General features: G+C 24.3%; 2 protein-coding genes across 8 annotated transcripts in view; one reads left to right on the forward strand and one right to left on the reverse strand.

Annotated features, from left to right (window-relative positions):
• Positions 1-13,561, reverse strand: part of LOC117170104 (centrosomal protein of 78 kDa-like) — a 93,707-nt gene that overhangs the window by 39,707 nt on the left and 40,439 nt on the right. Inside the window, exon 4 of one of the 5 annotated variants that reach the window (XR_004466715.1) lies at positions 8,749-8,763. The exons of the other annotated variants lie outside the window; for them this stretch is intronic. The gene's annotated coding sequence lies outside the window, so the exon portion shown is untranslated. Of the gene's footprint in view, positions 1-8,748; positions 8,764-13,561 lie in introns of those variants that run through there. 5 annotated transcript variants of the gene reach the window in all.
• The window catches only part of LOC117170102 (high affinity cAMP-specific and IBMX-insensitive 3',5'-cyclic phosphodiesterase 8), a 44,385-nt gene continuing 39,296 nt past the window's right edge, over positions 8,473-13,561 (forward strand). The window contains exons 1-2 of one of the 3 annotated variants that reach the window (XM_033356629.1): positions 8,473-8,574; positions 8,697-8,823. In XM_033356629.1, the coding sequence (XP_033212520.1) occupies positions 8,566-8,574; positions 8,697-8,823 (136 nt within the window). In that variant the 5' untranslated portion in view covers positions 8,473-8,565. Of the gene's footprint in view, positions 8,575-8,696; positions 8,824-8,960; positions 9,517-13,561 lie in introns of those variants that run through there. The other 2 variants (XM_033356633.1, XM_033356632.1) reach the window with 2 other exon arrangements.

A 13,561-nucleotide genomic window follows, 5' to 3' on the forward strand; every position in this document is an offset into this window, starting at 1 on the left:
TCAGCGAATCCATGATATTTTTGGCTAAATTCGTCCTACATTTACATAATTTTCCTTTGCCTAATCTTATTTCCGAATACATACATTACATATGTATGATTATATTTATATTAGTTTTGGTCATGATCTAAGAAAAAAAGCTCATTCATCGCGAGTAACTCTTTTTGCTTGTGTTGTCTTTTCCTAAAGCTAATCCTCCATACGTGAAGGTTAAACTGTTTTTAAAAGATTTTATCAATTCAAGAACTTGCAATTCACAGCGAATTTAAAACTCCTCGAACCTACAAAAAATTGTATTAACCGGGGAACAGTTATTAATGTCAAGATAATAATAACAATATCATAATAACATATTTTACTTAGTTTACTTTTTAAATGAATTAATGTTACATTGGATTCAAATTAAATAATTATCTTTTTATTTTTATTTGAGTTATGAATTTTATATTTAACAAAAAAAAACGAGAAATTTACCTGATTTATATATTCCAAATAGCATTATCAGTCGCAACCTATGCATGTGTCAGGCTTTTCGATTTGAGGGAAAAATCATGTTTAATAAAAAATACGAATTTCAAATACTTATTTGTCAAATGTTTTTTAAAATATAAATTCGAACTAAAATTAGATTATGAGATTTGAGAAGAAGGAAAAGTAAGTATAATCAGTATTTTAAGTTATATAATTATAATTTTTCGAATATTCTCGAGAAAATTCAAAAAGTTTTTTTGAAATATGAAAATTTGTTGACGTAGATCTAGAGAATTACATTATTTTATTTTACAACATTCTACACCATACCAAAGAAAATTCGAGCCTGTTTAAAAAATACTTGCGAATTTCAGGAGTTTGAGAAATAAAAAATATTTTATGAATTTTCGGAAATATTTTAAGCATTACAATATTCTTAATCTCTTAAAATCTTCTAAAATTCCTAAATATATTTTAAACTAAATAAATTTTTCCTAAAATTTTGAATAACTTTTCAAAATTAAAAGCATCCCTTGAAATCTTAATTTAAAGATTCTAAAATTTTTGTTTGAAATTAAAAAAATTTACATTTTTAAAAAAAAGTTTTTCAAGTTTATAATTATTTTTCAATCTTTTTATATCTTCTAAGTATCTTTTAAAATGATTTTATTTCTATTTTTTTAATTCTGCAAAGTTAAAAAAATTCCTTTAAAATATTTGAGATTTTTCTTTGAAAATTTTGGAAATTCATGAAATGTTTTGAAATATTTCTACATATTCGCCTAAAATTAATTTTCAGAATAAACAATCATTTTAATTTTTCTGAGGATTCCAAAGGAAGTGTTTTGATTCTCATGAAACCTTTTAAAACTCTTAAAAAGCACAACTGCATATACCTCTTAAATTTGCTCGAAGTTATTTCTACAATATTTTTTGTATAACTGGAAAATTGAAAAAAATGTCATAACATATTATACATACTTTTATTAAATTTTAGCAAAAAATTAAAAATATTTTTCAATTTTTTCTTAGAATTCATTCTAAAAGATAAAAAAGGATTTCAAACTTTCCCATGATTCTTAAGAAAATTTTTTCATTCTCTTGAAATCTTCCAACAATATTTTAAAAACTTTTAAATTCTTTCACGGTATTTTCAAACTTTTACATTTTGTTGAAATAAAAAAAAATCTTTAAGTTTTTAATTACAGTGAAACCCTTCAACAGTCCTCCCTTCCGAGCATTGGAGGCAGCGTTGCAGGTAGGTGTAACAGGAGCTGCGCGGGGTGCGTGGAATATGCGTCTGTCACTCAGGTGAGCACTCAAGCATTTTTCCTATCTCTTTGAAAATGTGAAACAGATTACAAATCATAGTGTGATAGCAAAATGTTAGATATGAAAATTATCATAATTATAATTTTAAAATTATTCTTAGTTGAAAATTATAATTTAAGACCTACATTTCAATTTGATAAGATACCTTGTTTCTATTTATATATTCCTTCAATAATATTTTCAATATTTCATGTTTTAATTGAAAATTATTGTTGTCTTTTGCTGCTATAAAATCAGATATAATGGAAGATATATTTTAAATTTTCGACCTTAAGAGATTACACAAACAGTTATTGTTTTTTTTTCACTCATGACCACTTTACCGTTTATTGATTCTGAGAACGATTTGCCTTTCAAACGCTTTCAATTATAATGAGATTCCCCAAGGCTATCCAACTGAATCTTTCATTTCGTGTTTGTCGAATTCGACCGTGATCCTTTTTTTTCTTTGTCAGAGAAAACTGTCTTAAATCGCCAATAAATCGAATTCTTCGTTAACAAATATATTTTTTATCCATTTTCTAAATAAAATTACTCAACATTTTTCAAAACCTAAATTTCAGATACAGCTATTTACTTTAGTTGTTAGATTATTGTGTTAAAAATTCATCTTTTTTGGTCAAAAATTCAACTACTTGGTTGAAAGTTGAACAACGCAGTTCAACTGCTTGGCTAACAATTAATTTTGGTCCTGTAAAAATTCGCTTTTTTTCGTTTAAAAATTAGTCCATTTCGGTAGAAAATCTTTTTTGTTTATAAATTTTACTATTCTGTTGAAAATTCAGTATATTTTTACTTGAAATGTTAAAAATATTAAAAGTGTTTCATATTGAATTCCATTTGTCGTATTTACATTAATTTTATTATAAAAAAGTTATTCCCCGATTTTTCTTTTATTTTCATGAAAAATCATCCTATATCTCTGGATTTGAGAGAATTTTGGGTTACGTTACTTTTCAACAAAGGTATTTACTATTTTATGAAATTATTATTAATTACCGTAACTTAGCATGCCATGTTGTACGTATTATAAAAATTTGCTTGTGTACGAAAGGCTTATAAAGATTACAAGCCTTTTAATCAGAAGTTGCTTTCAGCCAGATACAATCAGCCTTTTTGGCACATCAGATTCAAAATGATCAAAATAGTTGCAATAACCATATTTAAGTAATATTTTAAAGCACGTTAGTTTTCCAACGTTAAATTCATTCAAAAATTTATGGTTAATAAATATTTAAAAGTCACATGCAGATAATATTTTGGAAGGAAGAAGTTGACATAAAGCAGTACGAAAAATTAATTCAAGAAAAATGTGTGTGTGTAATAAGAATATATGTAATAAGCTCTCAAAATTTGCAAGTTAAAGAGACTAATTACACAAATTCAAATATAAGCATTGTCTTACAGTGCGGCACAAAAATTCATGCAGTATTTTTAATAATGCATAATACTAAATAGTCTTAAAACAAGTATTTAAAATAATTTTATAAAAAATATTAACCATTTTTAAAATTTTAAATCACGAACAAAAATTTAATTTGGGAAAAACTATACAATGAACCTAAAACAATTCTTTGTTATAAACCAACAAACCATTATACGCCGCTTATTTCAAACTAGCAGAAGCAAAATAAGAAGCTCTCAAAAATTTCAAAATTGGATTAATTTATGAGAAAGCAGTTGAAATTGTATCATTTCTAATTCGAAGAATTTAAAATTGAACAATTTTATTTTCGATCTAAGAATCTCAAAATAAATATGAAAATAGGACAATTTTAAAATGTTAATAATTTACTAATTTCATATTAAGATTTGGAAAACTAGGTCATTTAAAACTCGAAGGAATTTAAATTGCATTATTTCTAAATAAAAGCATTCAAAAATGAAAAACTTTTAAATGAAAATAATTTTCAATGTCAATGTCAAAGTTTGAGAAATTCTAAAATTTATATTACATAGAAAAATGGTAATTTAAGATAAAAATTTATGAGATAAATTTTTCTAAGATTGAAAAACAAATTTATCATTTGCACTTTTCAAAATGGAAAAATTTTCTATTATAAATCTTTACAATTGATATTTCATCTATTTTTATTATACAGAACACAATTTTTAACTTTTTAATTTCCAATTTTCTTATTTTTAACACTTTTTTAGAATTATTATTTGGTCTGAAAATCTTCCTATCAAATATTTTTAATTTTAAATGTTTCATTTTTGTAAATCCTTAACTAAAAATCGGACAACTTTTAGATATGAAATTAAAAAAAAGAAAATAAAAATCAAGATCGCTCTGGTTCTAATTTTTTAAACTCGTACAATTTTAAGATTTTCAATTCATAATTGCTTTTTTTAAGTTGAGTTTTAAATTTGTAATATTTTGAAATATTTTGAATTAGAAAACAATTCGATTTTAAATACCTAGTTCTAAGATCTTATCATTTTTAAAGCTCAAGCTTTTGACAAATTATTTTTACGATCATTTCACATTATTTTTAACTTTTTCTGGAGGCATTTAATTTAAAATTGTTTTGTTACTGATCCCTTGAACTAAAAAATGGTGCAAACATTGAGACTCTTAATTTTACATTCTACGATTTAAAAAAAATGTTTAATCAGAACATTGTATACGTCTAAAATTAAAAGCAAACAATTTAGAATATGTAAATCTAAAATTATTAAATATAAAACTGACTAGTCAGGCTTCTAATATGACATTTTTCATACTTTTACCAAATGCTTATTTGTATAAATGAATAATAATAAAATATTGATTTTTCAACCTGAAGGTTTACAGAAATAACTTGAGCTTTTTTCAGTGAAAAAAAGATCCCTTAAGTAAAAAAAAATAGTTAAAGCAAAAAAATGGTTAAAAATTAAATGCTTTATAATTGGAAACTTTCAAAAATTATTAAATTCCAACTTGAAGTGTTACAAATTTAACAATATTTTGAACTTCGTTTAAAAATCAAATCATTCTCAAATTAGAATCTGGACACTAATTGGTTACAAATTATTATTTTCATATTGTGCATCGTGGTTTTTAAAATGCAACGTGGACATAATGAATGAATCCTAGATTATTATATGCAAGTTTCTTAATATTTTACAAAGGATTATTTCCAATTGCGAAAAATGTGTGCAATTACATTTTTATCTTTCCACTTATTTATATATTCTGCCACAAGCTATTTTTCTCTCAACTATATCTTCTTTTCAGACCTTGCCTGTTATCATTATGTTAAATCCTAATTTGGTCATTCATGAAAATCCAGATAACTTTAATGCACTCACGAATTGAATGTCGAGTTTACATAATTTAAAATGAATAAAGAAAACTCTTATTCACTTTTCAAAATCGAAGTGTCACATAGTTAATTCTCACGCAATTTGTCATTAATTTTCTTGTATTATTCTTTGTCTTTTCAATCACGTCTTTTAAGCATCTTTTACATTTTTTCAATTTATCTGACATAATATTTTCGACAGAAAATAATTTTTCTCAAATAAAAAAAGATTGCATATTCATTTAAATTTTTGGTAAGAGAGGGGAATAATATTCTTGCGTAACTAAATATTGAATACTTCTTTCTTGAGTAAACGTTTATTTTTATAAATAAAAATGTACCATTTTTAAATTATCCATGTAACTTTTATTATACATTTAAATTTATTTTTAAATTAAATGTGTGCAAGCCTTCACATCTATAGATATTGTATTTGCCTCCCTAAGTTTGTGGGCACCGAAGAAAAAAATAATATTGGTTTAATATACACACTCTGATTTTGAAAAATGTTTTTCTCGAGTGAAAAAATATTTTGGTGACATTTACAAATGGGTTGTTCTTTAAGCACTACACTATAGAAGGGGAAAAAGCGAAGTAAGTAGACAAATAACCAAATTTCGGGAATCGAAATAGCAGAGAACGATTTTTTCGAAAGCAGTAAATTTAATAATCAGGATGTTTATTGTGCATATTTTTTAACTCAAAAATTCCTCTAATAATTTTTAGACTAAACGTAAATAAATGTATGAATCTATTTTTATTTATTCTATTCATGAGTATATTGTATTTAAAAATCTATTGCATTTATATGAACCTATTGTGTTTATAGGTTAAAAAAATAATAGTCTTAGGAGGTATAATTGTTTAGGATTTCAAGATTAAAAATAAATTTTTGCTCCCAACGAAAAAGTTTCCATAGATAAGCTTTGAATGCATTTTCTTCACATGTCAATAAATTTATAGCTCTTATCAACTTTTCATTTCCTTCATTTCTCCGTCCTTATTGAAAGATTAAAATTTGTCCCAGTCAAAGGTCTCTTTGAAGTCAATATGTGCATCGCTCATCCTTCCTTTTTTCAATAAGGAAACATTTTTATTGATTAAGAAAAGAAAAAAAACAGACAATGAATATGTGTGAAGTAAATTTTGAATTACAAAATATCACTCATGAAAAAGTATCAATCCTTCACAAGTACACTTCAATTACTGCAAAAAATTTTAACATTCTTTTCTTCATTTACAATTATTTTTTAATATGTGTTTCTTTAACTAAATTTTTTCAGCCTTATCTAATTAAGTCTACTAGGGAGTTTAATAATCCTGTGCAGGTTTCGTTAACATAGCAGTTGTTTCTTTTCATAAAATATCTTTGGTTATTTTTTTTCGTATTCTAATTAGTAAATAATTCTTGAATATAATTTGTAGTGTCTTTGGCATTAACGATTAGTCAATGACTAATTCTTGAAGAGTAATTACAAAAAACTATTTTGAATCTTTTATCATGAGACTTTAATTATAATTACATTTTATTATAATATAGTTATTATTGTTATTTTATTTATTATTATTTTTTTTTAAATAAATAATAATCATAATGGTCATTCTGTTAAAGTTTTTAAAAATACTTACAAGTTTTTAATTATTTTTGAATCTATAAAACTTCTTAATATCTTTAAAAAATAATGTGCAAAATTTTGTTTTCACATGTTTTATATTCCTTTTCCAGATTTGAGAAAATCATTTCAAATATTTGGAAATATTTCTCATTTTTCTTTTATAATTAATGTTTACAAATAAAAATGCCTATACAATTTTCCCAATCATATTGAGAAAACAATTGTATTCTCTTGAAACCTTGCAAAATTCTTAAAACGCTTCTAAATTTTGTTTACAAAATTTTTTTAAAAACTTTTTTAAGTGTTAATTTTAAGTTATTTTTGAAAAAAATCATTTTCAACAAAATAGTTGAATTTTCAAACAAGAACATTAATTTTCTACCAAAAAAGATGATATTTTTCAAAATACATGAATAACTAAAAAGTATCAGTTTCAATCACAAATGTAAGATTTTAAGTAGAAAAAATAATTTTAAAAAATAATTTTTAACAAATTACAGTTTAATTCAACCAAAAAACAAACATTTTTAACATAATAGTAGAGTGCTCACTAAAAAAATGTCAATTAAGCAATTGCATTCTTAACCAGAAAAGCGCCATTTTCTACCCAGAGAAGGATTTTGAAACATCTTTTGAACTGGCTCGAATTAAAAATGATTCATAAAAATTTATTTAAAAATGTATTTGAAAGTTATTATTTTTTATAATAGAAAATGATTCATAATTTTATCAGAAATCTTAAGAATTTTTTTTTGTTTTCTTGAAACCTTTCAAAAACCTTAAAAAGCTTTGACATTTTTTCTCGAAATATTCAAAAATTTACATTTTGTTTTATATTTTTTGAAACATTTTCAAATTTCTAATTCTTTTTTTATCTTTTAAGCACATTTAAACCCTCTGAATGTCTTTTAAAAGGATTATATTTTTTCCAAAATTGGCTAAACCTTCTTAATGTTTCGAAATAATGTCATTTTCATGCAAGTTTTTAAAAATTCTGCAAAATTAGAAAAACTGTCTGAAAATCTTCTGAATTCTTTCTTGTCAGTTTAAGAAATCTTTTGAAATGTTAAGAAGTATTTCCCTAAAATTAGTTTTTCAAAATTAAAAACATTTAAAACGTTCCCAGGAACCTAAGAAAAAAAAATTGCTGATTTTTTTAAAACCTTTAAAAATCTACATCTCCCAAAACTTTAAATGTGATTCCCGGCTTGCATTTTTATTTCCGGGTTTTCCAGCTTTATTTGAATGCCCGGCTATTTCCCAGTTTTTCCGGTTAGTAGACACCCTATTCGATTTATTATTTAAATTCATAGGAGGTCCATGTAAGTTATACAAAAAATAATGCCGAGGAAGATATAATCAGTTTAAGATCTTCTAATGTACTTTTTATAAAGAGTGGGGAACCTCCTTTCAACGATAAGTTTCCTTGACCCAGTCTGAAATCAAGCTGTATGTGATAGTACGTATTTGTTACAAATCATCAATCGAATCAAAATTAAATAACATTTTTTAAATTAATTATAAATTTAATATGCAAAATGCATAATAAAATTCTAAGAATCTACAAATTCTATTTATCAATTTTCTACAAAAAATTAAATGAATATCTTAATCATTTTCTTATCTAAGTCATGAGCAATTTTCCTAGCTTTTTCCAGCCAGTAATTCATATTGCTCTGTTATTATGAACTCCTAATTTATGAGGAACTCGTAAATTTTTATCCTAAACTACAACTGTTCTGAAAGGCATACTTGTGCTAATTTATTTCTTGTTTCTTGAAATATGAAGTCGAGATAAGAGAAAAAAAACTCTGTCAGTAGTTAAATAAAATTTCGTTGGAAGAATTGTTTAGGGAAATATGTCAAATGTTAATAACGTTCTTTATTAATTAAAAAAAAGTTTCTATTTTACTAAAAAAATTTTTACAAATGCATAGGTAAATCAATATTTGTAGAGAGAAGTTAACTTGAGCCTTTTTTCATTTTCCAGATTATCCTTATTTCCATAGATGTGTCTGAAAGTTCCAAAGACCTGGACAATGAACTCTACGTTTGGACTGAAAAAGATCATCAAAATTTGTTTGGCTTGAAATGCAAACTCAACGAAACTAAAAATGGTTTGTTTTTCTATTTTCTTTACTTAATTTAAACAAATTTTTATTTTTAGAAAATTACCTCTGATGGAAGACACTTTTGACTTTTTTACTTATGATGAAGATTATGTTCATAATGCGCTACTTAAATTTTTTATTGTTCCAGCATATTTTTTGCAATTAAATTAGCTTGTTTTGAGTTTTCTAAAGGTCAGATAATTTAATTAAGTATTTAAAAATAATTGTTGAACACGTGTGTCTGACAATCAAACGATGACCCCACTGATTCATGGTTGAATCTCTGACTGCTGAACGTTCTCCATCTCGACCAATCGTAATCTTTCGGTGATTCGGTTCAGACGTAGAACATGTGCGATTATTCACAATCTTTTTTGAAAGTCTTGCATAAAAAATTGCCATTTGTTTATAAACATAGAGAGTGAAAAAGTTCAAAAATCGTAACTATAAATCGGGCTTCGAAGTGAAGAAAACAAGTGATAATTGTTTATAATAATTTAATAATTCGTCAATAAAAAATTCATAATTAAAAATCGCAATAATCGGCATTCAAAAAGAAGTGAAATTTTATTGAGAATGTGTTTTAAACCGAACCCAAATCGAGGGAAAATTGAAACTTTACATTTATGAGTGTTTTGAACAACAAATGAAGATGTGACAAGAAATCATCAACTTCAAATTAGAATAGAGTAGAAATGGGTAAATAAATTTTTTTATCATTTCGATTTATATATTAATTCTGCTTATTTTTTGTTTGTTTTAATTTTGTATGCAAATTATTGTTTTTGAGAAAAAGTTGCTGCCAGTGAGATTTATCAAAAAGCAAATGAATTTCATATACAGTTCTTTTGTGGGGAAATAGGATTCAGCTTTTGTTACTAAAATAAATTTATTTTTAAATCCTTTTTCATAAGAATAAAATTAAAATACTAATAAAAATCGAACACGCGTGACCTGCTGATCAAGAAAATGATAGGAAAAAACGATTTCTAAACTGGTTACGGCAGGCCAACCTAGTTTCATATAGTCGAAATGTAAAAGTGGTTCCATACAATAAGTGATCTTGAAGGCCTAAATCGGTATAATAACTTTTTTATCTTTAAAAGCTTCAAGATGATTACTATTTTTAAATCGATTCGACATGCCTAACATTGAAAATTTATAATTTTAGACTAAAGGAAAAATTAAAAAATGTTTGAGTGCCTTGGTGAAGGTGCGGTTATAATTAGATTTCTTTGAGACTATCAAATTTTAAACTTTTGATGAATCCTTTGTTTTAATGAATCTTTTGTTGAATTTTGGACAACTATTATGTAATATCATTTAATTTATAAAAAATATTTTTTAAAACTACATTTTCTGCTAAACTTATTACAATACAATACTATTTAATTCGAATTTTATTATCTCACTTTAATTTTAATATTTAAATCTTTTATTTAACGTTTGTGGTTTCCATTGCTGACTATGGGAATCTTCATATTCATAGAATTAATTCTTCATTCATAGCTGTTTGAGGATGTAGCATTTTCACAAAATTATGAACGTGGAATCGTGGATTTTCTATCATTTGTGAGAAATTACCTGTTTATTATTTCTTGCGTTCTCTTTTTTTTATATACATAATCAAAAAGTTATTTTGTCTAAAACAGGTTCAAGAAAAATAGGCTTTAAGGCCAGGTAATTTTTTCAAATTTCACTAATTTTTTCTAGATATAGCAAGAGCTTGCATATTCGGAAAAAGCGTTATAAATAAAATATAACTCAGAGAATGAATATGAATAAATTCTTAGGTTAATAAAATAGTAGATCTAAAACAAAAAACATTCGACTAAATTTATTGCCAATTTTTTTGAACACTGTTTTTAATATAAAATTTTCTTCGTACAATAAATTGACCTTTTTAAAATGAGCGCAAGGAGATGAAAATCAAGAGAATTAATAAATTCTCTTAAACTCTCTTACATTGTTAAAATTATTTAAAATTTGTCTTATACTCTTCGCTACATTATGACCTTTGGCATGTGAAATGAACGGGTTTTTGATTCTTTGCATTTTTTAATTAAAACATAGTAGCACATTTGCATCAAACCTAAAGGATTTGAAAATTAAGTTTATAATACTTGAAGTAGGCAATAGTTTAGATGAAATTTTTTAAAATTTGTTTCTTGAAAATTAATATTTATATCCTACGCACTTTTAACCAATTTTATTTTATTTTATTTCTCATTCATCTATCAGTATTTCATCTCCTTTCCTTATTCTCAGAGCAATATGAAAATTTACTTCACTTCAGATGTTTTCCTTTTATTCAAAACAAATTATTTTTCTACATACATTTTTTAATTTACAGAAATATAAAAAAGAATTTAAATAATAATGATTAAATAATGGAAACCTGTCACATACCAAAATCATCGATTAATTTTTATTTTTTGGGCAAACGTCCTACTTTTACTTAATATTCTGTAGTCTATTATAATCCTTATAAATAATATGATAAGTACAACTATTCTAAGAAAAAAACTCTTTCATCGCGAGTGCCCTCTTATTTATCAAATTATATTTTCTACCCTATATTGAGATTTCGGTACGTGAAAGTGCATTGAAAATGAAACGATTTTTTTTTATTTGTTTATAAATTCAGAATTAGCTTTTAACGTCCCGAATCAGTGAACAACATCTGAAGGAATTACATAAGAAGCTTAAGGCAGATGTGAAATACACCTAAAGAATTCTAAAATGTATACAATATAAATGAACAATTTAAAAATACATTATCAAACAACTTTTTAAATATTAAGAGTCATTAATATGTTTAAAACAATAATGATTAATTTCAAACTGTAAGCGTTTGAAATAAAACAGTGTTTTGAACGATTTTGAATTGTGAAAATTTTAAAATTAAACAATTATAGATTAGGTAACATTTGAAAAAAGGACAATATTTCGAATGTAATAAAAAGGAAGTAGACTTACATCATGCCTAAATAAAAGAGTTAAAAATTGAATAATTAAAAATTAAAGGAATTTCAAGAGGACAAACTGTTAATCAGAAACTCTCAAACTTGAGAAATTTTAGTTAAAAATGTTTTAAATTGGAAAATTTTGATATTGTAAAGCTTGATTTCTCGAAGGATTGACAAATTTCAAATCAAAATTTCGAAAACTGGATAATTTCAAAATGTTCAAAATTGAAAATTCGAAGAATAATTTTGAAATTTGAAACATTAGAAATTCAAAGGAATTGAAATTGCATTATTTTCAACTAAAAGCGTTCAAAATGGAATAATCAAGATGGTTAACTTTTGAATTTAAATAATTTTCAATTCAAAGCGATTATAATTTTACAATTTTAAATTTAAAACAATGTTTCAAAGTCAAAACTTCTGAAATTCTACAATTTTTATTGCATAACAAATTATAATTTAACGTTAAAATTGATAAGACAAATAAATCTTTAAAATTAAATTATTCTGCAAAACCTTGCAATATGAAGTGCTTTTATATGGAAAACATTGAAACTTAAGAAATTTTAATATGGAATTTTAAAAATTAAACTAATCGACACTTCATTTTAAACAAAAAAAAATAGAATTATCAAGGATTGTGATATTGAAACTTTTTTTCACTCAAAATCCTTTAAATATTCTATTATTTCAAATAAATTTAAATCATTTAAAATTAAGTTTTCAAATTGTTGACTAATTTCTTCAAAATTGAACTATTTCAATTTTAATTGCAAAATTAAAACTTGTGAAAAGGAAATTTTTTTAATTCAACGTTAAGCACGAGAATCCAGAATTAAAACATTTTAACCGTTACAAATTAAAGAAATTATTTAATGACTCTTTATTTCGTTTATATTCTCAAAATGAATATGTGTAATATGTGTAAATTTCAAGATATTAAATTGAAAATTAAATTATAAATTAAAATAAAAACCAACATCGTTATGACTTCATTCTTTAAAATTGCACTACCTCAAGTATTTCAATTCGATATTTTTCGAAGTTCTGTTTGAAATCTTAAATTTTTTGTAACATTTTTGAATAAAACAATCATTTCATTTCGTACATATATCGAAAACAAAATAAAATAATCATTTAGAATCTTTAAAGCTAACATTAAATTTGAAACCGACTATCAAGGTTTTCAATATTAAATTTTAAGAGATATAATATATAAATAATAATTTAAAACTAAATATTCTCGAATTCACGCGTTTTTAGCTAAGAAGCTGTAATTTTAGAGCCTCAACAAATTAACTGTTTTAGCATTCAATATATTGGGAAATTTTAAAGTTTAATTATTCTAAGAACGTTGAAAATAAGATGCTTACTCTAATCGGAAATTTTCAAAATCAACGCGTTGAATCTTAAAGCATTAAAAATTAAATAATTTCAAATATAATTTAAAAATTGAAGCATTTTTAAATTAGAATCTTGAAACTAAGGCTTTAATTATTATTAATTTTCAAATTCCGCGCCACGATTTCCAAAATTCAATCATTATAATCAAAAGTGCAAAAATAATAACTTGAAAATCAACGATAAAGCATTTTTATAAAACTTATAAATTGATAAACTTCAAAATTGAGAAAATGTTTAAATGTAAAGATTATGAAATTAATTTGTTTTCAGTAAACTCTTCAAGGATTAGGATCAGCGATATAAATCTACGTTGGGCTACATTTCGTCCTACATTTAATTCATTTTCCTTTGCCTAATCTTATTTGTATTAA

This window comes from Belonocnema kinseyi, chromosome 3 (genome assembly GCF_010883055.1).
Source record: "Belonocnema kinseyi isolate 2016_QV_RU_SX_M_011 chromosome 3, B_treatae_v1, whole genome shotgun sequence".
Lineage (NCBI taxonomy): Eukaryota > Metazoa > Arthropoda > Insecta > Hymenoptera > Cynipidae > Belonocnema > Belonocnema kinseyi.